General features: G+C 53.9%; 3 protein-coding genes across 6 annotated transcripts; 1 reads left to right on the top strand and 2 right to left on the bottom strand.

Annotated features, from left to right (window-relative positions):
- The first annotated feature begins 2,625 nt into the window (after positions 1–2,625).
- NRGN (neurogranin) lies at positions 2,626–9,485 on the top strand. Its single transcript, XM_019710474.2, has 4 exons — positions 2,626–2,817; positions 7,795–8,021; positions 8,242–8,259; positions 8,680–9,485. The coding sequence occupies exons 1-2, from the start codon at positions 2,803–2,805 to the stop codon at positions 8,014–8,016; spliced, it is 237 nt and encodes a 78-aa protein (XP_019566033.1). The 5' UTR covers positions 2,626–2,802; the 3' UTR covers positions 8,017–8,021; positions 8,242–8,259; positions 8,680–9,485.
- VSIG2 (V-set and immunoglobulin domain containing 2) lies at positions 6,257–15,035 on the bottom strand. 3 transcript variants are annotated; one of them, XM_019710470.2, is made up of 7 exons: positions 14,157–15,032; positions 13,632–13,795; positions 12,865–13,072; positions 11,897–12,055; positions 10,850–10,969; positions 10,593–10,737; positions 6,257–6,490 (listed from the first exon to the last, which is right to left on the bottom strand). In XM_019710470.2, the coding sequence occupies exons 1-7, from the start codon at positions 14,215–14,217 to the stop codon at positions 6,427–6,429; spliced, it is 921 nt and encodes a 306-aa protein (XP_019566029.2). In that variant the 5' UTR covers positions 14,218–15,032; the 3' UTR covers positions 6,257–6,426. The 3 variants fall into 3 exon arrangements, with proteins under 3 accessions (XP_019566029.2, XP_019566028.2, XP_074177718.1); XM_019710469.2 differs by lacking the exon at positions 6,257–6,490 and adding an exon at positions 9,729–9,920; XM_074321617.1 differs by lacking the exons at positions 6,257–6,490; positions 11,897–12,055 and adding an exon at positions 9,729–9,920 and having other exon boundaries at positions 14,157–15,035.
- Positions 15,036–15,268: 233 nt separating this feature from the next.
- Positions 15,269–23,624, bottom strand: ESAM (endothelial cell adhesion molecule). Of its 2 annotated transcripts, none has more exons than XM_074321616.1 (7): positions 23,382–23,624; positions 19,731–19,921; positions 18,469–18,577; positions 18,115–18,270; positions 16,729–16,860; positions 16,351–16,471; positions 15,269–16,121 (listed from the first exon to the last, which is right to left on the bottom strand). In XM_074321616.1, the coding sequence occupies exons 1-7, from the start codon at positions 23,449–23,451 to the stop codon at positions 15,797–15,799; spliced, it is 1,104 nt and encodes a 367-aa protein (XP_074177717.1). In that variant the 5' UTR covers positions 23,452–23,624; the 3' UTR covers positions 15,269–15,796. The 2 variants fall into 2 exon arrangements, with proteins under 2 accessions (XP_074177717.1, XP_074177716.1); XM_074321615.1 differs by having other exon boundaries at positions 18,469–18,670; positions 23,382–23,622.
- Positions 23,625–24,178: the final 554 nt, after the last annotated feature.

The following is a 24,178-nucleotide window of genomic DNA, read 5'->3' as shown; positions in this document are numbered from 1 at the left end:
CTTTAGTAGCTATGGGGGCCAAGAGTTTTTGAGATTCCAAGAGTCAAGGAAGCCCAGCTGGTTAATAGGTAATATTCCAAAAGCTGAGTTTGGTACCCAGGCCCTAGGCCAAACAGTCCTCTGTGGGGAATGACATCTGACATTGCTCTGTCAAGGTCCAGAGCCTCATAGAGTGAAGCAGCCTGCTCCTCAAAGCAGCCAGACCCAGGCATTCTGTGTAGCCCACTGTCCCTTTTCCTAGCTCATCCATTCCAGAATCCAAGGCTCAGAGTTCCACCCAGCCCATCTTGCTGACACGCCCTGGCCACCTGGTCCAGAAGAGGAACCCCTGACCCAGGGAACATATGTGCGCTTGATGTGTGGCGGAGGAGCGGACCACTTCTGTAGACATCTTTGGATGTCCTTGTGCGGCAACGTGCTCACTGTATTGTCTCTGTGGATGTGTGTGTTTCTGTGCCTCTGGGTCTATGCGTGTGTGTCATTTCAATGAGATCGTACGTGTTATTGCTCCTGCCTCCTAATATTTGATTTTACGAGTGTCTGTCTTCTCATTCTGGTCTCTGCCTTCCTCTCTATACACCTTTTCCTCACCTCGGAGTCTGCCCATCCCCCAGGGCAAGCTCCGTGGCCAGTTCTGCGTAGGCGCCTCAAGTGGGCTGTTGCTGAAATGTCTGTTTTGCGGATGGAATTGACAGTTGCCCTATCTGTTCTCCCATGGACCCGCCAGTGTTTAGACACCCTCGCCCCACACAAAGGTGTCTTTTAGGAAGAGGGAAGGGCTGTGCTGCCTGTGTGGGAGTTTGTGGGGAAGCGCGTTGTAAGATATTCCCTCACCCACCCACCCTTCAGCTCTGACCAGCAGGAAGAGGGCCCAGAGGCAGCGCAGGCTGTAGAGGGATGTTGCCTAGCAACTTGGGAGACTTTACTGCAAACTCACTACATCCCGAATTCCTCAGCTCTAATTTGGGAAGAGAAAAGCTCAGAGTCCAGGCCTGATATCCACTCTGCCCCCAATTTCCTCCTTTTTTTCCTCTCCTCTGGATTCTGGGGTTGAAGTCCAATGGGAACTGGCAGAACTTAAGGGCCCAGATGTGCGCATCATTTAGGCAAGGGCCTGAGTTCCCCGGATATCCTGCCAGTTGGTGGAGGTGGGGAATGGAGGATGTGCCAGAGGCAGATGGGGGAACAGATTTTCACTTACAAGGTGGGTGGGTCCCAAACATGCTGGGAGAGACACCCCTACACCCCAAGCCCTGGAATCCCAGCCAGCATCCAGCTCAGTTTGGGGGCCCAAGCTGGCTAATCCTGTCCCCATCGTGAGTGAATTTACCACCACTGGAATTTACCTCCCACTCGTTTTCCCTTTGGCAAAGCAAAGACCATGGTGCAAATGGTCAGGTAGAAAGGAAGCGGTGGGTTCACTGCAGTGCTGTTTCAGGATCCCTGTCCCAACCAGAGCCCCAGGGTATGTTCCCCTCCTTGCTCTGCTTCAGTCAACAGACCTGAGTAGCAGCCATCCTTTCTTCCCTCCTGTGAGACCTGAGCTGGGAAAGTCTCTCTAGTTTTCTCAGAAATGGCCCATCCCATCCACTTAACATGCAACACTACCAGCTCTAGAACCTTGACAGGTTGGGGGAGGCTGGAGACCACAAAAGTGTCAGCTGCTCCTCTTAGATGCTCCTCCCATGTCTCCCCTTCCCAGCCTCTCACCAAGCCCACATCCTTCCTTCACCATGGACCCAAAGAACAATGAGTTCAGATACTTTCCTATACTGAGGTTTAGAGTATTCTTCTCCCCAGGGGCAAGGTTGGTGGCTAGTTTTTGTCTTATTCTGAAGCAGTGGATCAAGAGGTTAGGGAGCGTCTGGTATGGGGAGTGGGAGGGAAGGGTGTTTTTACCAAGTCACTGTCCATATAGAAACACATGCAAAATGGGCGTTGGGCACACAGGACTTTGTCTGTTTGGAGCAGGGCATACAGATAGATAATAGATATGTAATCTGATATTTCTGGTAGGGTGATTGCTCTTGTGCGCGCACGCGTTTGTCTGCATTTATCTGCACAGAGTGTAGGTCTGTGGAGTTATTTTTGCAGGTTGTGTCTGTAGTGTCTGCATGTTGAAGTGCACTTTTCAGTGAGCCTGGGAAATCATATACGGGAGCTTTTGTGTTTGTGTGCCCAGCACCGGGTTATGTACCGACAGCGTCCTCCGTTCCACAGCAGAGTGGTAACGGGACTTTTTAACCGCATGTTTTGGGGGCTTTTCTTTGAGGACTGAGTGGGGGGGGGGAAGCTAAAGGAGCCCTCTTCAGGACTTTGGCTAGATTGTGGAGTACGGGGAGGTGGTGAGGAGTGCGCGGTTTTCTGTATATGGGTGGGAGGGTGTTGTGCCCAGATGTGAGTGTTTGTGCCCGGGATGTCGGGGGTTTCCATCTGCCAGGCAGTCTGCCGCCTCAGCAGCAAGGGGCTGTGTTTGGGAGGACGCGTGTGTAGGAGGAGTGGATGGAAGTGTGCGGGCGGAGGGGTTGGAGCAGGAGCAGGAGCGCGGCGAAGAGGGCGTGGTCATCCTCCAGTCTCCCCGCCCACCCTGCCCGAGGTGGCTCCTGATTGGCTTCGCGACCGCAGGGCTCAGGTTACATTCGCGAGCGGAGCCGAGCGCGGGAGAGCTGACCCCAGAGCGCTGCGGAGGGCTCGGCGCGGGTCCGCGGGCGCCGGTCAGCCGCGGAGTTCCCACCCCGGCACCACAAAGACCCAGCCCCGCCCTGCGCCAGCTCCGCCCAGCCGAGGACCCTCAACACCAGCATGGACTGCTGCACCGTAAGTTAGAGTGCCTGGGGGACGGGCACCCAGCTTGGTCTGGGGCAAGGGCTCCTGAGAACCCCCTGGAGGGTGAGGGAGGGAAGTGGATGCAAAGACCTAGGAGCTGAGACGTGGTGGTAGGTCGTGAAAGGGGCCCGCCTGACTTGGAAGCTCTGGGAAAATGCATCCTAACTCGCGGGGGCGTCTGGGCGCCCATCCGCCAGGCAGTCTGGGTTGGACTGGGAGCTCCGCAGGGCTCTGCAACACCGAAGGGTTAGAGGAAAACAGGAACTTCCCCTAGAGGCACCCTGGAAACCGACTCCTTTCCCCTGGCTTTCGGCCCCCACCCCATTTCTCATTCCTCTGCCGCCGCCGTCGCTGGGCAGACTGCTCGCTCCTCCGGACCCTCGTGCCCTGTACGGCTCAGGTGGGATAGTCAGTTCATATTGGTTAGCTTCGTAGTGATGATGGGCAGCAACGAGCCTAGTCAGTGTGGTTCTGGGGAGGAGCTGGCTCGGCCCCCAACGCCTTCTAGCCCTGGATGGGGCTGGGTGACCGACCGAGAGAGAGCCCTGCTGGCGAGGGAAGGAAGTGTCTGCAATTTGCCAGCGCCCACGGAGACCGGGATGCGCAAGTGCCTAACGCCAAAGTAGGTTGCTGTTAAGGCGCCTGGCTCACCAAAGGAGTACAGTGATCAAACAGACACAAAATTTATTGTTGTAATTATTGATTTTTAGCCTCTACCTATGGAGGGAGGCTACTACAAAGTCCTTGCATTATCAGCCATTCAGTCAACCCAGCTAATGGTAGAAGAGCTTGTGACTTTGCCTGGTCCCCACCCTCCACCCAATGGCTTACAAAAGAAAACAAAAGGTGAGGTTTGGGAGGAAAGGACAGCCCAGATTATAAGAGATGAGACTTCCTCATGTCTGAGTACCAAGAGGCAGAAAGAATTTACGGGCAAATCGTTGTGGTTATTATGATGATTTTAACTCATGTTAATATCAGGAATAGTTGTCAACTTGTGAATGCTTACCAGGTACCTAACACTTTATATTTAATTACCACAGTGGTCCTGTGAGGTAAATATTATTTTCTCCATTTTACAGATGTGCAAACTGAGGTTTAGAAAGATTAAATGATTTGTCCAAGGAGGCACAGCTTCTAAGTGTGGAGGCAAAATTCGAACATAGCCTTATCTGATTCAAACACTTTACCGCTAAATATTTACTGTTTTTCCTTATTATAAAGGTAATATGCTCATAATAAAAAATGTAAAAACTAAAGATAAGTATAAATAAGACACATGTTAATCATCTACAATCCTACCCCCTGGAGAAAATCCTGATAAGATATATTTCCAATCTTTTCTTGTTTGTTATTCTCCAGGAAGCCATTTTTGATTGTGATAGGAGGAATGGGCTTTTAATGGAGGTTCTTGGGCTTCACTGAAGAAGAGCTCCATTATTTTATAGAGAAAATAAGTGGATAGAAGGTTCTGCATATGTATGGGGGGGGTGATGTTGCTGGGATGGTGAGAATGATGGGGAAAGGAAGGCAGGAGGAATGGCCAGTGGAAAGAGGTGAGAGCGCAAAGATTCCAAGAGGCCAGGAAAGGAATGTAATTTGTCTCTGATGGTTACCTGCAGGCGTTAATTAGGGTAGAATGTTGGGTCCCTGCCTGTAGGCCCTGATCTGCCCTGACCATGCCTTGAGTGCCTAGGAAGCCAAACTGAGTGATTGGTAGGCATGGTTGGAATGAGTGTCTCCTAAAAAAAGGAGAATCTTTCCGTTTTTTACAAAAAATACAGAAGAGGCAAATACACAATTATCCCAGTGGCCCAGAGCCCTGGGATACTTCCTCCAGTGTGTTTTGTACATATGAGCCTTACCCTTTTAAGCCCTGTCCTAGGTCGTCAGGGCTAAAGGGGTGAACAAGAGATAGTACCATTGTCAGACTGCACAGGGGGGCAAGAAGAGATAGAAAGGGTAATGGGGCAGAGGGTTGGGGCAAGGCTGGAACTGAGCATGTTTCTACCCCACCCCCTTCTGTGGAGGGCTGCGCTCAGTGCTGGAAGGGAACTGGAACTTCTGGGGAGAACAGTGCCTCTGGGAGACCAGAGGCAGGTCCCTTTTCATGTTAGTTCTGGGCTCTCCTTGCTGACCATCTGACCTGTTGTTTGGGAAACACCTAGTTCTGCCTTATTTCCTTTTTTCACCTTGGTAAGGAGGCTCAAACAGAAATGAGAAGAAGAAAACAGATCAGCTTTTTTTTTAAGAGACAGCTGTTAATGCAAATGTACCAGTTGCTGATTTACATAGCCATATATATATGACTTTTCTGCATCCACTTAATATGAAAGGCAAAGAAACATTGGCGGGGTGGATCCCACTCCTTTCTTTTGCTTAGGCTAGTTGACTTGGTCCAGCTGAACTCATAGAAGTAATTACCTGCCCTGAGATAGTGGTTAACAGCACAGGCTTCTGAATCCCACCACTATTTGTCAATTCTGTGATCTTGGGTAAGTTACAAAATGACTGAGGCTGTTTCTTGACCTCTAAAATGGGGATTAAATGGGTAATGTGTACAAAGTGCTTAGCTCAGGGCCCAGCATATAACAAGCACTAGGCAAGGATAATTCTTTTTTTTTTTAATTGGGGAAGGGGAACAGGACTCCACTGGGGAACAGTGTGCACTTCAGGACTCTCTCCAAGTCAAGTTGTTGTCCCTTCAATCTTAGTCGTGGAGCGCGCAGCTCAGCTCCAGGTCCAGTCGCCGTCACCAGCTGCAGGGGGCACAGCCCACCATCCCTTGCAGGAGTCAAACCGGCAACCTTGTGGTTGAGAGGACACGCTCCAACCAACAACTGAGCCATCCGGGAGGCAGCTCAGCTTAAGGTGCCATGTTCAATCTTAGTTGCAGGGGGTGCTGCCCACCATCCCTTGCGGGACTAGAGGAATTGAACTGGCAATCTTGTGGTTGAGAGGCCACTGGCCCATGTGGGAATCGAACCGGCAGCCTTCGGAGTTAGGAGCACGGAGCTCCAACTGCCCAAGCCACTGGGCCGGCCCAAGGATAATTCTTAAAGCTTTTAGGATTGGGGAGCTGAAGGAGACTATTTATCTAGGTCAAGTTCTAGTTGCAGCTGAGGAAACTGAGACCCTCAGAGGTGAAGTGACGTGCCCATTTGGGACCAGAAGCCATGGCTCCTGTTTTGCCCACGAGTGCACTTTCCATTTCCATGCCCACCAGCCCCAGAAGCTCCTCAGTTCATTCGGAGCTCTCAGGCACACACCATCCAATCTTGATTTGGGAAAGCAGTAGCCCAGGCACCATGACCCTTTCTGAATTCCTTTTACTCTTCCTCCAGTTCTGCCTGTGGACAAGCCACCTAGCAGCTCTGCCCTGAGAATTCAGCTGGAGGGAGAGGGAGCCAACTCTATTGGAGGAGCAGTGTTTTGGGGGTGGCTTTGCCTGTTGTTCCAGGTTTCCATTCTAGATCCAGCTGGGGTGGGTGGTAACAGCAGATCGGTCTTAGCGTGCGTGGTCGGGAAAGAAACCCCTTCCTCCACTCAACCTCCACAGCTGTGGGCTGAGGCGAGGTGGGTCAGGAACGGGTTCTTTGATCATCGTCTTCTTTTGAGGAGAAGCTTCACTGCTCCCTGAGAAGTCCCAAGAAAGGCTTCAGCTCTGAGAATCAAGGAACCAAAAAGCGTTGTTTTGGTTTATAGGTAGGGAATAAGATGTCAGGGAGAGAGCACTACACCAAGGAAAGACAAAAAGTGTTCTGGGCCCTCCATAATCACACTGGTCTCTTCGTAGCTCCTTTTAACTGCATTTAACTTAATTGTGGGCATCTTGAGCACACACTGAAGAACTCTGAAACCCAGGAAATGAAGACAGCCTTGGGAAGCACAAGGAGGGAAGGCATTTGTAAATTTGTATTTAGGCACCTGGGGTTTACACCTGTGCTCCTGGGGCAGAACCTGGTTGGGGGAGTGATCTCGAAGCCCCACTCATACCCATCCCACTTCTGTGAACTAAATGACTAGGTGAGACCTTGGTCATCTCATGCCCAGGAAGCAAAACACAGTAAAAGCAGTGGAAGTCTTCAGACCAAAAAATGAGAGCAAATTCCTAGAAGCCAGGGGGTCAGACCAAAGGAGAAATGTCCGTCTGACTACATAGTAACCATCCGCATCCCAGCCCATGTTAACGCTGTGAGCAACACCGGCGGCGGGGGGGATGGGAGAGGGGGCGCCTGAGGTCCTCTCCAAGCCAGAGCCCTGCCTCTGAAATCAGTCCCATCAGTTCCTTGCCCCCTTCTACTCTCAGCTGGGGCAGGCTGTGAGAGAAACAGGAACCTGGGGCATGGGGATGGGTCCATTATTATTAGGTTGAAACATACGAAATTGTTTTTACATAACCACTTTTGGCCTATAAAAACAACTATTTCACATCAAATTATTATTATTCAAAAGAATTGTAGTAATAGCTACCATTTATTGAACAACTAGATTGTGCCAGAAACTTTATGCATATCATGTTTATTCTCCCCCACAACCCACAGAGGTAGATATTATCCTGATTTCAGAAGGGGCCCTTCTGAGCTGCAGGTACCTCTGAGGATGGGGAAGAGGCAGCCACGTCCAGGAGCTCCGCCTGTTCCCTTTGCTCCTCCAAACGCCCGGGAGTCTCCCGTCCGCTCTGCTGCTCCCTCAACCCAACTAATGGCGATGGGCCCTTGGCTCACTCACTGCTGCCTGGCTGCCTTGCATGGCTTTCTTGGATCCCATCCCAGCATGCACTTCTCTTTCCTGAGTTGGGAACGCAACTGTGTCCACTTGAATCCACCATGCCTTAGCCCTTTTCCACGCCCTCTCTGCAATTCCCACTCGCGTCGCCCTCGTCTCAACCCCAAAGGCTCTACTCGAACCCCACTCTCGCGGGGTCTTGGCCCAGCCACCCCACAGGTATCCCTGCCCCACCCCCAGGAGAGCGCCTGCTCCAAGCCGGACGACGACATTCTAGACATTCCACTAGACGATCCTGGTGCCAACGCTGCCGCTGCCAAAATCCAGGCGAGTTTCCGGGGCCACATGGCGCGGAAGAAGATCAAGAGCGGAGAGCGCGGCCGGAAGGGCCCGGGCCCCGGAGGGCCGGGCGGAGCTGGGGGCGCCAGGGGAGGCGCGGGCGGCGGCCCCAGCGGTGACTAAGCCAGGTGAGTGGGTCCTTTCCCAGTCCCGGGACCCGCTGAGAGCGCCCGCTCCTCCTCGGAAGGAGCCAGGAAGACAGGGCGGGCTCGGTGTGGAGAGGGGTGTGGGGAGCTAAGGTTGGGGTACTGTAAATCCTAGACGGGAGGTGGTGGGGAAGCTGAGGGCGCTGCGGACCCGAAAGCTCACCTGTTTCTCCACCCTCCCTTCTGCACCCCCGGATCGAAGAATTGAGCATTTTTTAAGGTAATGAATACGATCCCGAAACGGCGGGGTGGGAACCCTGAGAGGGAGAAAAGGACCCAGTCCCCACCTCCTTACCTCTGCACGCCATCACCCCTCCCAACCGGGGAAAAGCACCCTGCGCCTGCGGGGTTTCTGATACATCAAGACGCCAGAGGCGGGCTGCGACTGGGACACACATGGACCAACACAGATACACAGTCACCCCGTTTGGCTTCACGAGCCTGGCGGCGGGGAGGGTGTTTTAAGAGCACTATGGCACACACACGAACCGGCTGCGGCTCGGTTCAGCTCAGTGGCTCGGGGTGGGAGGGGTTCAAGGTTCCTGGGGACCCCCCGTCGCTCAAGCCAGGGTATCTCGGTCCAGGAAGGGAGAGAGGAAGTACCGGAGAGGGCAGGTGCTCAGACCTTCTCTGTCCTTAGTTCCGGAGGAGAGATGGATGCCGCGTCCCCTTCACAGTGACGAGACTTCCCTGCCGTGTTTGTGACCCTCTCCTTCCCACCAACCTGCCAGCTTCAGGAGCCTCCCTGTGTCCCCAGAGACCCTGTACCAAGCAAGCTCCGTCGAGGAGTCTCTAAGTCCGTGCCCTTTCAGTTAGTTTTCCATTCTAGTCCTGGATAGCCCTTCCTCCCCACCCTAGCTCCAAACCTTGCGCTCCCCAATCGTCATTCTTTGCTGCTCGACCCTTTCCCTGCACCAGCATGCAGCTCTGCCACCGCAGCCTTGCGCTCCCCTGCGCGCACCGCGGAGGGCGCCATAGCCTCTGCGTTACCGGAGGAAACCACTTAAAACCACCACTACCAAGTCCTTTCGTTCCAAGCGCAACTAAAGGGGGCGCCCTTTGTCTTCGTGCTGTTCCCGCTCCCGCCCAGCCCCAGAACTTTGGATCTGGAGCGAGGAGAGGAAAAGGATTTGTATGGTGTCGGATACCCCTGGCTCGGATGGGAAGGAAAGTTTCTATTTCACACACTACCCCAAGCCTGCCTGTAATCCGCCCTGCCCTCTCCCGAGCGCACCGCCGAGTGTCACCCTCCCAGCTCTCTTGTTATGCAAAGGCCGAGCGCCCGGGAGGCTCGGTAGGAGGAGTCTGCCGTGGCCCCACCCCTGCCCTGCTGGCCCCATCCCGCCGGGCTCTTGGGGCTGTGGCCGGAAGGTTTTTTAATCTCCGTTTGTGCATGTGACCGTGCTGGGTTGGAATGTGAACAATAAAGAGGAATGTCCAAGTGTTCCAATGGTGCCAGAGGGGAGGGTGCTTGGGTGCACAGGGCCACCGCTGAAACTTGAATAAGTCTCCTTTGACCAAACCAAAATGTAGAGGGGTAGGGGGAGAGGAGGGACCTCGGTTAAAACCCACCCTTTGGCGCCAACCAAGACAGTATCACCTCAGGGATTTGAAACCCATTCCTTCCCTTACTGGTAATACTCCTTGGGCCACCTAGAGGAATTTGCTATACCAGCCGAAAGAAGAAGGTAATATGGTACCCAAAGGCTTTAATTGTTGAGATTCCCCCTTAGGGATCAGGAGGGAAATTAGACAACCATAGGCAGCTTGGACTTGGTGGTCGTCACAGTGCTGGCAGAGGGGGGCCTCTCCAGTAGCCCACTGCTGGAATCAGCCCTCACAGAGGTTTGCTCAGAAAGCCCAGGAGCTACGGCATCCTCCCTGACAGATATAAGCACATTCTTAGTGAAGACTGGAGGCATCTTTCAGAGGACCCCCTCACCCAACCCAGGGACTTTTACTCTTTACCACGCCTGAGACTCATTTGTGGAACTGGGGTTGAAATGAAGATCCAAGCCCCATCATCTCCAAACACACACACACACATTCTACTTCAGGATGGGTAGGTAGTGGCCTGAATCTCAATGTTAAGTTCCCCGTGATTTCTGTCCAGATAATCAGAAAAGCACACTTGGAGAAACATTACTCTGGTCCTTATTCTGGAGCCCACAAATAATAGCTAAAGAGAATGGCAAAGGCAGCTTTTGCCTCTCCTTGCTGCCCCACACAAAAGAACTAAACTCAGCTGAGTGCCCAGGACAAATCCAACTCCCGGCATCCGCATCCTGTTGATGTACAAGAAAAGGCCTTAAAAACTGAAAAGTGGAAATTCAGTAGGAGGGTGAGGGCAGTTTGTGAGCCAACCCCTCCACCTGTACACTGTTCACACACTCAAATGGGCTACACTGCCACCCTCACCACCAAATCCCAGGGCTGAGCAGCGCTCCTTACCCCAAACACCCTAAAGATGTCAGAGTTTGAGGACTGACATCACCTACCCTTACCCCAAGCTCTTTCCTCCCTCTCCGGACCACCCACCAGCCTCCTGCTCACCGAAGGTCACTACCCCCGTATGTCTCCGTAGGCCTCTTCCTCCTGTCTTTCTGGAACCTTATTAGGCAGAAGGCAGCGATGGACAGGAACAGCACGCCCAGGAGCGCCCCAATCACAGCCCCGGCCACTCGGCCTTTGGAAGGGTCTAAGGATACACAGGATCCTCAGAACTGCAGATCCTCCTCGGCCCCTCAGACAATTTCATGCAGCCTCCACACCCCAGGCCTGCCAGCATGGCCTCTGCCCAGCATCCCTACCAGTCACAGAGAGCGTCAGCTCACAGGATGCACTGCCCATCTGGTTGGTAGCCACACAGCGGTAGGTGCCCGAAGAGGCCAGGGAGAGATTGGTGAGAATGAGCTGGCCAGACACCTCATCTAAAGGGCAAAGAGGAAGTGTTCCGTCACTCGTTTGACTCACAGTGAGCACCTACTATGACGAAAGCATATTTCTTTTCATCCTTACAACCATCCTGTCAGGAAGGGACTAACCTCATTTTATTAGTGGGAAAACTGGCTCAGAGAAGAAAAGTAATTGTCTGAAGTGACCCAGAGAGGAAGTGCCAAAGCCACTGCAATTTCTGTGCTCTTTCCACCCTACACAGCAGCCTTTTCAGTGGAGGGGGAGACTGTGCATGCGCCTGTGCACACGGTTCAGAAACTGGCAATGGAATTGGAGTGGGGTGCTTACTGGCTGTCAGGTTTCTGATTGGGGTAAAGGCTTCATTGCTAGAAACTATCCTCTGGGGTGGTACTAAGCCGACCAAGTGCTTTTCTAGGTTGCTTGCCTTCCCTTTGAAGACAGAGCACACATCAGGAAGTGATCTCCGGGCTCTCTGGCTTGACAACGGGGTTGGCTGGGGCTGGGGCTGGGGGGAGAGACAGGGCACTGGAGCCAGCACAATGGAACTGAGAAGCCAAGGCTCTTAGCCAGTTATACGGTTCCTCCAGAGAAACTGGCAGAAGGATCCAAGACAATCTGTACTACTCTGCCTCAGTTTCCCCTTTAGGAAATTAGGAAATGATTCATGACCCTTAAGAAATCCCCCCAAAACAGACAAATGGGAATCATAGAATGCCCCTGCCTTCCACTCTCTTCCAGGATCTCAGGAGTACATTTAGCTTGAGAAATGCTCCCAGGACCATGCAGTCACAGACTGTTCAGGAAGACAGACAGGAGGAACCAAGGAAGGAGGGAGAAGATACAGCGTCTGTCTCATACCCCCAGGCATGGAGCTGTGGATGTGTGGGGTTTAGAGACCAGATTTCCCCAGGTCCTCAGTCCCCTTTGCTCATAGCCCTTACCTTGCATCATGCTGCCAGCAGAAGGTGTAGGAGAAGGTCCAAGGCGGGCCCAGTTGTACACTGGCCTGGGGGCTCCCTCGGGAGAGCTACACCTCAGTGCGGCAGAGCCCCCCACAGAGATCTGACCAGTCTGACTGCACGAGGGGCTACTGGGGGGCACTGCAAAAATCACAGAAAGAACCTTAGCACTGTTCTAACCCCATAGCCATTAAGTGCGATAGACTCCCTGCTTCAATACGCCTACCAAATAGCGGTCCACTTCTGTTCACGTACCACTGCATCCCCAGGAAATGATTTCCACTACTGGAAATTCTGATTGTTAGAAAACTCTTCTTCATGCTGAGCCACAATCTGTGTTAATATAACATCCACCCATTGGTCCCAATTCCTGCCCTCTGGGCCCACAAAGGGAAATGAGAAATCTCTCCTCCACAAGACAGCCCTTCAGCTATTTGAATGCAGCTCTCATACACCAACTCCTAAGTCTTCTCTTTTCCATGTAAACATCCTCAGCCTATTTAATAGTTTTTCTGTTTGCTCATCTCTGAGCAGGTTCTAGTGTGAGGTGAGATGCAAGCTCTGAACGCAGAGCTGATGCTTAGTTGTAGGAGCACTTGTTCCTTTAATGGCTACTCCCCTTCTCTGCCACACACCTGGGGAGGGACAGAATCTGAGCTACAAATGGGAGGTTCCTCCAAAGGAGGCATATGTTGGGGATATGACTCAGCCCCTATATATGGGACCTTTGTTACTAGGGACTGAAGGAGGAGCACTCTTTAGGAAGGTGAAGCAGGAGTATGACCATCTGGATTAGAAGACTTTGGGCAGGAGGTACTTTCCCTTGGGGTTCCCAGTGCAGTTGTGTGCTTGGGCCGGAAATCAGTGTGTGGGGGGATTTAGCAGGACCAGTGCAATCATACAGGGTATGTGCATGGCTGGGTGGCTGGTGGGTCCCCAGCCTGCCTTACCTAGCACAGTAAGGTTGATTAGCCCCAACCCATTGGTGTGGAAGTCTGGTGGGTTGTTAACATGGCAGAGGTAGGTTCCAGTATCCGAGGGGTGGACATCAGTCAGTTTCAGGGTGGCCACCCCTGCTGTGGGGGGATTCTGAAGCAGGCTGGCCCGCTTTGCCTTAGAACCAGTTGGATACAGATGTCCACTGGTGAAGTACAGGATCTGGGGGAAAGCAGAAGACACATATCCACAGCTTTTCCTGCCTGGCATCAACTCTACAGTCCTCTCTCAAAAGGGCCCCTTCCTTACACCAGGCAGGGAAGCTGATCCTCTGTAGCCAGAACCGTGAAGGTCTGTCTCTAAATACCATTCCTTCCCAGGTGCTAAATGAACTAGATTCATTGCTTTCAGCTAAGTATGGCTCTCAATTTGGAAATAATAATAATCACGGAAGGGGCAGCATTTTATCCTACTTTCAGTCACAACAGCTGAGCATCAATGGGATTAACTGAAGCTGGGAATGCACTAACACAGGGGAGTTGCATATGGGAGAGGAGGGTGGGTATACACAGCCATACACATGATCTGGGGTTACGCAGACTGCGGGCCTAAGAAGATCTAGAAAGAGTCCACTTATTTGTTTGTCTAAGGATACTGATCCCCCTACGCATTCTCCAGTTCCTGTGCCCTCTTCTTGGGTGGGCCCCCTGTTCCTGCCTCTCCAGGCCAACCTGGCCACAGGCTGGAGGCACCCCGCCCCCCGCCCCCACTCTCAGCTCACGGGATGGGACTCAGAGATGGGCTTCCCAGGCTGCACAAAGCTCCACTCCAGGACGAAGGTGTCTGTCACCGACGTGCTGTAGCTGCACGTCAGCTCCGCAGTCTTGCCCACTGGCGTACTCAGGGGCTCGGCAGGCACATGCACCTCCACAGCTGGTCCCGGGTCTGGGGATGCACAGGCAAGGGCGCTCAGAGGGCCAGCCAGGGCCCGAGCCCCAAATTCCCTCCGTCGGCGCCTGGCCCATCTGGTTCCCACAAGGAGACTGGGGGCTCCCTCCCCCCAACGCAACCCTTCTCGAAACCTGAGGTTCCGGGAGGGAGGAGCCCACGTCGCGATCAGGTTTTGTGGGTGAAAGGACCAGATTGGCCAGGTATGAGGGTGTGTTTGTCGGGGAGAGGAAAACAATGGTCCTGTGGTGGTTCCACTCTCCGACCGGCTTGCGCGCCCTGTCCTCGCCCTACCGGCCCTGGACGCCCCGTCCCCGGCCTCGAGCAGTCCCCACTGCGGCCCGAGCCCCCTCCTCACCAGTCATGCAGATCAAGCCCAGCAGCGCCCCGCACAGCAAAGGCCGCAGGAGTCGGGCCATGGCCGCGGCCCGCCGTCTGTGGTTTGGTATCCCGGTCAGGAAAGAGAAGGTGGCGCCCACAGGGCTGCCTCCTCGTGCTGGGCAGGAGCGAGACTGGCTATCTCAGAGCAAACAAGGAGAGAGGCCGGCTCCCACGGCGTAAGGAAACGCCTCTCCCTCCTCCAGGCCCAGTTCTGGAACCACTCTAGCCCTACTCCCTTTTTTGTCCTCCCCTCAATTTCTGAAGCTGTCAGGCCCTGGGTAGAGGGCTGGGCTGGACTGGAGCACCTGAAGGGAAGGGGTCAGAGCTGCAGCTCCGTACAGGAAGTTCCTGGAGGAAGAGGTGGAAGAGGTAGGCGGTTGGACAACTTGAGAGCTGGCATAGGACGTCACCACTTTGAGGCTGAAGACACTTTTTGACCCCTTCAGAGATTCTTGTTCCTTCCAAGCCCCTCCTCTTCTCTCTCAAATCCCTTTTCTGGCACTTTTATCACCACTGGCTGAGGTAGGAGTCTCCATGGAAACTACAGCTTCCTCCCCACTCCCAGCTCCACTCCCCTTTATGGGCAGAGAAACTGAGATTTGGAGGAGCCCCCCCACCCCTTGGTAGGAAAGGGCAGGGCAGCGTTGGGGCATACACCACATCCTACACCCAGCTCTCCTGCAGTCCAGGGGGATCATTGCTGGCTGGGCAAAATGTGTTTGTTAAGCCTTCGGTGGTCTGGGAGAGCCCCAGTCAGGTTCCTTTCCCCAGCCCTTGAAGAGGAAGCAGGAGATTAAGTATGCCCACAGCAAACTGCAAGCATTCAGGCTCCAGCAGAAAGGGCACCAATTTCATCCCCTTGGGGCTCAGAGTGGGTTAGAGTATCCCCAGCTTCCAGCTCTTTGTGCCTCTCCCAGGCCATCTGACAGCAAATGACCCTTTTAAAGCTCTAGAAAAGCTATCCTGAGCCAGTAAGGTGGAGACTGTGAAGAAGCTGTCCTGGGCACACAGCCTAGGTAGGGGTCCTCTGTGCATCATCTTTAACTACTGTTGGGAATTCCGAGTTTGAAAAGATGATTTGATTATTACTTTCCATACAAACACAATGTATCTTTATTAAAATTTGTAAAATAAAAACAAAACAAAACAAAACATTTCAAGTTAGTTTAACAAGTATCTTCCCTATCCCCTGCCACAACAAAACCCAACCAAGCCAGCAGGACAGGTTATATTAATGCAGGGAGCTGGAGAGGGAGGGAAAGATGGTGTTAGACAGGGGTAGGGTACAGGTCAGGGGGCCTGGAGGATTCATTGACTGGCAGACCCCATGGGAGGGGGTGTCCAATCGCAGCAGCATTCCTCTGCAGTTTTAGGGAAGCCCCTGGAGGGGATGGAGACTTCCTAATTCCAGGTCTTTTTCCTCTTCTTCTACTTCCTGAACTTTGGGTCTTAACTGAGACTCAGTTTACCCATAGGAAAGAAAGGTGGGGGCAGAGGACTGGAGATCTGGAAGGTAGCCACCCTCCCAGACTCAGGCCTCAGTGCTAGGGTGACCCCTGTAGCGATCCCTATAGGAAGGAGAGAAACCAGGTGGCTCTGCCAAAAATGTCTGGGCCATCACACCAGAGACCCAGCATGATTCTGGGTGGGCACCATTACAGGAATAGCACCCATACGGCTCAGAGCAGAGGAAGAGACTCCACCAGGGTTGGGGGATATTGGCTGAGAGGGGGGTCCATCTGTCCAGGGAAGCCTTGGTGAGGATCCAGCCTGACTGGTGAGGCTGGGTGTGGGGGTCGATGCATACGTATTAACAGGCTTAGGAGGGCCGTGGGGTGGCCTGAGGGCTCGCGCGGAGGTAACAGAGGAAAGGGTCCCATTCTTGGAGAGTGTGTCTGAGCCCTTGGGCCAGAGCAGGGTCCGGGGAGCCGTGGCATCCTCCCTAGTCATCAAACAAGTAATGAAGTCAGAAACTGTAAAGGGGAAAGTTTCTACATGCCTTGTCTTATTCTCCCTTCCCCCACTTCAACTCTCCTCTCCCTTAAAATCTGCCCATAGGAATGACGTTTCAGCCACTGCCCACTCTTCCATGAGTGAGAGCTGCTTAAATTCCCAGCTTGTGTAAGGGGAGCTAGGAGAGCTGAGTCTGGGCAGAGACCAGGGATACTTACTTGATATTGTTGGCAGGCTCCTCTATGGCCTTGTCCCGATGTTGGTACAAAAGGACCAGTCCAGCCAGCAGCCCCAATCCAATCAGGGTGCCCATAACAGCTCCTGCAACCACCGAAGCCCCTAGAAAAACCTTGGTGTCAGAGAACACCCAGCTGTTCCTCACCCCTGTCCAATCCCACTAGCCCACCGCCACCATACACGCTTTCTCTTGTTCCCTATTAAGAAGAGGTGGCTGTCAAGCAGAAAATGGTCACTGACCAAACATTTGTACAAACATTAGACCAGGACAAGCTCCTTGCCCTGTTACAATGAGAAGCCTCTTTCTCTCTTGCAACCCCACCCCCACCACTGACCAACCTTCTCCTAACCACACTTACCAATTGACCTTGTGCTCACTTCCAGGGTCACATTGCACCGGGCACTGCCCACCTCATTGTAGGCCTTGCAGATATAGACTCCAGACATGGAAGTGGAAAGGTTTTTGAGGCTTAAAGACCCATGGATGGCATCTGTGGACACAATTTAGCCATCAGGCCAGGGATCCTCTTTCCCATTAAAAAAAAAAAAAAAAATCCTGCCCCTCCTCTAGAATATCCTCTTTGACTCTCTGGGAGACTCAGCCTGATGAGGGAAAAGGTGTGACAGCCAACACTGGGTTCTCCCAGTTGCAGAACTGCTAGCCCAATACTGCTCACTATTGACACTGCTTAGCGTCGTCCCCAAATGATTGGGAAAAGAGGCTGAAGAAGCGATGCCCAGAAAAACCAAAACATGATTTTTACTTTTACTTCTGAAAGCCAGAGCAGTGTGAGAGAAAGAACATTAGGAATGAGAACACCTGGGTTCTAGAATAGGCTGTGTGACTAAGCAAGTTACTTGCTATCCCTGGGTCCCAATTTCTTCATCTGTGAAATGGAGTAGTATGTGTGACCTGCTAAATAGTGTTGAAAGGATTATATGAAATAATCATTATAACAGGTAAAGTTAATTGGCTACTTAGTATACACCAAAGACTATATGTTCTTTACGTGTACTAATTTAGGAAAGTTTCACAACAAATCTATGAGATAAGGACGATGTAAAAAAAAAATGAAAAACTTTTATTATAAAAGTGGTCAAATAAAAAGTAGAAAGAGGGACCAAATGAAAATCCATATATCCACCACCTCGACTTAACAATTGCTCACATCTAGCTACACTTATTTCATTTCCCTTTCTCTTTTTTTTCTGGGATGTTTTAAAATGAATGCTTAACCAAGAATCTCCAAAAAAATGAGGACACTGCCCCACATAACCACAATACCATTGCCATACCTGATAAATTAATAATTCTCTAAAAGCATCTAACACTCCAAACTAAAAATATTCCATCAATTCTCTCATTGAAATTGAAAAATAAATGTTCCAATTGCCCCCAAATGACTTTTAGTGCTGGTGTGTTCAAATCAGGGTTCCTGATATCCCGGTTTTACAAATGAGGAGATGGAGGCACCAAGTCACACAGCTAGTGAGCAGCGAGCTGGAATTTGAATGCAGATTGCCCAGCTCCAGAGCCCCCTTTAGCAATATAGTTACACAGCACCGTGAAAGCACCCAACATGTGGGTGCAGCTGGCAGGCTCTTTCTACACGCCCTCCCCCACCCCCTCCCCTTCCTCCCTGGTACCTTTCAGCATTGTCTTCCCTTTTCACCCCAGTCCCTCTGGTACCTCTCATCGTCCCAGACCCCAGCTACAGTCTCAGCTGTCTCCGGAAGTCCCTCACCTAAAATTGGTGCAAAGAAAACCTGGGCAGATGGGGGTGGCCGCTCCCACTGGTATTGAGCAGCCGGCTTACTCCTCGGGGACTGGCAGCTCAGGGTCACGTTGGTCCCCACATGGGGCACTCCCAGTAGGTGGCAGGATGGAGGAGCTGGTGGCACTGGGGGAGGGGACACTGGTTAAAAACTCACACCCAAGAGACCAACAGACACACACACCCCCAACTCCCACACATATACCCTCTGTCACTCCATTTGCCCCTCCTCCAACCTTCACACTCAGCCATTTGGGGGAGAGACCTGCCTGACCTCCCCTGGGGGTGGGGAGGTGTGTTGGAAAGTGTGTGCTTCTCACTTACCCAGTACATTGAGTTCTAAAGTTTTGCTGCTGTGGCCCCTGTTCACGCCTTGACTGTCTTGCACATTCACAGTACAGCTGTAGGACCCGGAGTCTTTCTCCTGGAGGCTCTGCAGCCGCAGGGACACATTCCGGGAGGGCATGGGGTAGACCAGGGAGACTCTGGGTTGGCTTGACACGGTTCTACTGATGTACGACAACACCTGGTGTGGGCATAACGCCTCCCCATTGTTACATGTGGGCACTGTGCCCGCAGGCTCAGCCAGTCCCCCTGCCCCAAACGCAATCCTCAGATACCCCTTAGCTGCACCCAACCCCTCTAACCTGTACTCGCCTTTCAACTCCGACCCCCTCGCCACCGTCTCACCACCCCCAGGTCTTCTTCACCAGAAGGGTTCTTGATCCCCTGTACTTTGTCTCTTCATCTTCCGCTTGTGGTGTTTAGAAAGGTGGTATAATTGGTGATGGTAATGTAAATAGGGGTGATGCATGAAAGAAACTTAGATTGCAGGGGTAGATCCAAGATTTAAAAAAGATCTTTTATCTTCTTTTTCTTGAAGATGCTCCCTCCCCGCCCCAAATGAGTAAGTCCAGGCCCTGTGAAACCTGGATTTACCCCTGCTGTCTTAAGTCTATTTCATACATACCCGCTAGTGACCAAATGACCTCTTGAACACTTTCTAGGCCTTCGAAGGAGCCATGCAAATGAAGTGTCCTTGACCTCTGGGTGTCTCTGACTTTAAGTGTAATGTCAAGGAGGAGGCTAGGTGGGAGATGTGGGAGGAATCTGCCCCTTGCCTCTCAAGGTGGGTACAAGGGGCAGTGGGACAGATAATCATTTGGGAAGTGGCCTGTGGCAGTGTCCAAAGCAGAGAATGAAAACTTGAAGATGCTCAACTTTTAAAAGTTGTGCGATACTCACACTAATCCTTCTCACCTCAACCTCCAATCATGGATTACCCACCTACCCCCATAGCAAAATAAAATGCCTCTTCACTTTTTAGTGTTTTGTGTGCGGGATTTCTAGGGAAAATAGGAGAATAAAATTCTTTTGGGACGCTTTCAAGATCGGAACAAAATTGAACTGGTGAGGAGGGCTCTGCTTTCCCCTGAAAACTCCTTCCTGCCCCGCATTCCCGAGACTACCCCAACCCCTCCCCCCTCCCTCCCCTCCCCTCCCCACCCCACGTTGCCCGCTGTCAAATGTTCCCTCCGCCCCCACCTGGCGCAGATACTCTGGGCTAAGACGCTTTCCTCCCTCACCTGGTCCAGTTCCTTCCCTTCCTGTTTCAAGAACCACTGCAAGGTGAGCACCTCCCATGGCTGGGTCGAAGACACCTCCCCTCGGAGGGTGTACCACGCTGGGAGGACCACTTCCTCTCCTTCCACCGCCTGCAGCCTGGCGAGGCCCGCGGGCACATGCAGCTCGGGCTCCGCGCGCGCCGCGGTCGTCGCTGGGGACGAGAGCGAAGCGGCGTGAGCGCGGACCTGCCCACCCCGCGGAGAGGGTCGGGAAGTCCCGCCAACGGAAAGAACGACCGCGCGCGTCCGGCCCACGGAGGCTCGAAGACCCACCCGGAACCCTAACTTAAGGGCCCGCTTTCTTGTCACCAGCGCTTATTCTGCGCTTATTCTCCCTTTTACAAACCCTCAGGCCATGGCTTTGTAAAGGGGAGAGGGACACATTTCTGTGTATTTATTTGTATCCAGAGCCGCAGATTTCGGAGCTCCAAGAAGGGGCAGGTTTCCAGCAAGGAGACAACCAAGACCAAGGGCAGGCTTAATACTTTTGATGTACGCTCTGCGTAGTCCACTGTGCTCCCCTAATTTACCCGGGCGGGAGCCAAGGATGCAGGGAGTGGCGACGCTGGTCAAGATTTGTGTTCCTCGCCCCTCTGTTCTCCACCAGAGGGAGGGGCAGGCGGGGTTGGGAGGCGGCCGGTTACCCAGTAACTGGCGCTGCTTCAGAACCGCCCGGAGCCGAGACTAGAGCCGCCCAGCTACCGCTATGCTCTGGACTCCTGCTTACTCCCGACGCGTGTGCTCCCTATCAGAGAGTTGGGACCCAGCAAGCTCCGACGGGCCCTTTTGAGGTGCAGGCGATCTGGGAGGGTCCTCTGAGGTCGCAGGGAATCATGGCAGAGCTGGGATACGAATGAAGGTCCCCAACAATCAAGTACAAAGATGTGTCTGCGCGTGTCCATTGTCGAGGAGGTGGACTGGGTTGTTGGTTTCAAGGAGAGGACTATCCATCACTGTTTGCACCGTGATATGTAGGCACACTCACTTTTAGCCCTTTGGGGAGGCAATGGAGCACCCGAGTCCTAAGCCATATGGGGTAATAACCTCGGGCTTGTATCCGGCTGGGCCTGAGGATGCTGGCCGCCCAAGCCTCGGCCTCGCTCTTGGGCCTTGGCACTCTGCAGCGTCACCTCCGCGTGGTGACCAGGCGGCCAATGCACTGGCAGAGCCGCAGACAGACAAGGCTCTCTGCCCTCCTGGAGCCGGGCTGAAGGCCTCTGAGGCCAGGATCGGACTAGCCTGGATGAGAGCCACCCCCATCCTTTCCCGCTGAGTGACTTTATAGAACCCTTACCCCTATTCCTAGCCTTGGGAGCACCCCCCTTCCTATTTCCTGGCGGATCCCTGAGAGCCAGGCAGGAAACTTGTGCCCGGCGATAAGCTAGAAGACAATGACGGGAGAAGGGGGGCACAGGGCCGGAGGCTCGACGGGCGGAAATAACCTCCGCCTCAAGGAGTCCGACGCCTCCGGGGACCCCACCCCCACCACACTTGGAAAGGCCGAGGCCCCGAGGCTCGCGCGGGCGAACGATTTTCCCGGCCTTTCGGCCGTGCTCTCGGCGGCCAGGCAGTTGATAAACGAAACCCGCAGTAGGTGCCTTCAGCGACCTACTCCAGGTCCCCATGTAGAATTTCACTGTGCAAAAGGTAGGAGGGTGGTTAAGATGGATAGTGATGGACACACTTCAGGGCAAATGCTCCCTGTCCTGCCCCCCAGTCAGAAACCAGGAGCTGAAGTGGCTGGAGGCTTCCGCCCTCGGTCCTGGGTGTCCGCTGGAGCAGAAGCCCCCAACTCTTGGTTTCTTTCGCTCCCAGGGTCCACAGTGGGTGCCATCGGGAAGGAAGGGGTAGTTGGTCTAGGCAAAGGAGACAAGAGCAGTCCAAGAAAGGGACCCTGTGGCCCACTCCCCAGAGTGAGGAAGCAGGCGAGGGCCGAAAGAGAACGAACACCGGCTTGCTCCCCAGGGCTACTATTTTTAGTCTCCCTCTTTCTCTGAGAAACTCCCCCCGCAGGCTTCTCACGCCCCAGGGGCAGCAGCGCTGAGCCACTGAGGATCGCGGAACACAAGGGCCTCTCCGACAGCCCTGGCGGGCAGAGCCCGTGCCTGCCCCAGCGCCGTGGTCCCGAGCGCCATTTAACCCTCGCGTGGCCAGGGGAGCTCGACGTTGAGCCTGGGCGGTCAGTATTAAAACTGAAGCTGAGTTAGGAAAAAGGAGGGGTTACAGGAGAGCTGCAGACGATGCCGAGGAGGCCAACTCGCATTTTTCTCCCTTGCTTGGGAGACCCCCAACAGGAAGGAGGATGGGAGAATCGGGGACAGAATACAGAAGTGAAAGAGGTGCTGAGGTTGACGTTGGAGGGGGCAGGGGTATTGAGAAGTTGAGGGATCCAGGAGCAGGTTCACCAAGCCTACAGGGGCAGGGAACTGTCCAGGCTTTGGTGCAGCTAGTGAGCTGTTCTTGAACCCCACTATGTCGGGGGACCCTAATACTTTATGCCCCAATACCCTTGCAGCACAGACCAGGCCAAAGGGGACACATTGAGAGTAAGGCGCTCCCATCTCAGTCCCCATCATTATGGCTTAATTTCATTCTACATTTTTCCAAACCTTATTTACCCTGGCGACTTCCAATCTAGAGAAATGAGTTCAAGTTGACCTCATCTAACCCACCCTTCACCCCACTTGGGATCCTTGAAGAGGGATGGTAAGAAAGCCTGGGAGGTGGCAGTAGAACAGGCTTAGTTCCTGCTGGGTCCTTTTCTCCCCAGATCTCGCATTGGGCCACCCCCTGGGAGCTCCTGGGTGCACCCAGTTCCTGGGTCCTTCTGGAAGGCTGCAACACTCCTCAAGCACTTGCTCCAAGGAGGTGCCATTCCTGACTTTCTGAGGCCCTCATCTCTATTTCCTTTGTCCCTTTGGCTCTGGGAACCAACGAGGGTGGTGGACCTCTGGGGGGGGTCACAATGTGCTCCTCTAGGCATTCAAACCCCTCCCCCCATTTCCTGTATCCTAAATGACCTCAAGGTCGTGCTTTTGGGGCCCCTCCCTTGATTCCCAGGGCAGGAAGCAGGAGGAGGGGGCAAGAGGGAGGATCCGGGCTGGGGAATTGACGTGAAGTGCTGGTGTTAAGCGCGGGGACCAGGGAATTCCCCTGGGGGCTCTTGTGCATCAGCTCGTGTGGGGTGGGGGCGGGGGAGGAGCAGGAGTTAAGTCCTTAAGCTCTTTAGCCAGCGTCTCATCTAGAAGCTCCGCTCACCCAGCTCTGCAGGGTGGAGGTGGGGAGTGGGGGTGAGCAATGGTTCCAATAACTCACCCCAGAGTTCTACCGGTTGATGCCCTAACCCTCTCCTCCACCACACACACACCACACCCTAAGTGGGAGCTGTCCCCAAACATTGGGGATAGAGTCAACACCAGCAGTCATGCCCTGGGTGGGGAGAGTGTGTGTGTGTGTGTGTGTGTGTGTGTGTGTGTGTGTGTTGGGTGGGTGGGGGCAAGAGTCAGAGGCGGAGTCCCGTACCACCCAGTCCTCATCAGGCCCTAAACCACCAGGGTCGGAGTCACTCCATCTCCCATCTGAAGCTCTCTCCTGGTCCCAGGTTTCACTCACCGAGGGTACTCAGCCCCAGGAACAAAACCCGCAGCAGATTGGTCGCAGAAGATCCGGGAAGGGACATCATGGCTTTCCCTGGCCCGGACGGAGTCAGCGGCGCCGGCTCCGGGACACACCAACCGGCAGGTGCTGAGGCCGCGCGACAGCCAGAGTACACGCAGGAGTTGGGCCACTAATAACGAGGGAGGCTCTAGCCAGAGTCCGTGTGTGTGTGTGTGCGCCGGTGGCAGGGTGGGGACCGAAGGGGACAGGGGGCGGGGCATTCGAGGGGGCGGAGAGGTCGCCGTCTTTCCGGGCGGGGCGCGCGAGTGACCCTCCTCGCTCTGGGACGTCGGGACCTCGCAGCCTCCATGGTCAGCACGCAGGGTGGGGTCGGGTAAGCCCGGCGCGCTCATAACCTTTCCCTGAGGCAGGGAAAGAGAAGGATCCTTATGGTCACAGACAGTGCGGCTGAAACCTCTCCCTCGGCTGGGTGGGTGGGAGGAGGACGCAAGAGAGGGAGGTTTGGGGATTCTCCGATGTCCAGGGGCCAGCCGATCCCCTACACCCCTAAATAGCCGGGCTCTGGCCTGGCTAACGGGCTCCATACCTAACCCGGGAGGCCTTCCTGAAGGAGGAAGAGCGGAATCGTGTTTTCCCGGGGCCACTGGCTCTCCGCAGCGTGAGGGGGCTGGCAGGGAAGGGGCCAGGGGGCCTGGCGAGCGGACCCCGTTTTTCGGCCCGAAACGACCGCTTTCCTAGGGCCGGGTTGAGGGTTGGGCCGCGGGAGCCGCGCGGAGGAGCGGGTAAAGGGG

This window comes from Rhinolophus sinicus, linkage group LG16, assembly GCF_036562045.2.
Source record: "Rhinolophus sinicus isolate RSC01 linkage group LG16, ASM3656204v1, whole genome shotgun sequence".
Lineage (NCBI taxonomy): Eukaryota > Metazoa > Chordata > Mammalia > Chiroptera > Rhinolophidae > Rhinolophus > Rhinolophus sinicus.
This window is presented reverse-complemented; position numbering and strand designations above follow the sequence as displayed.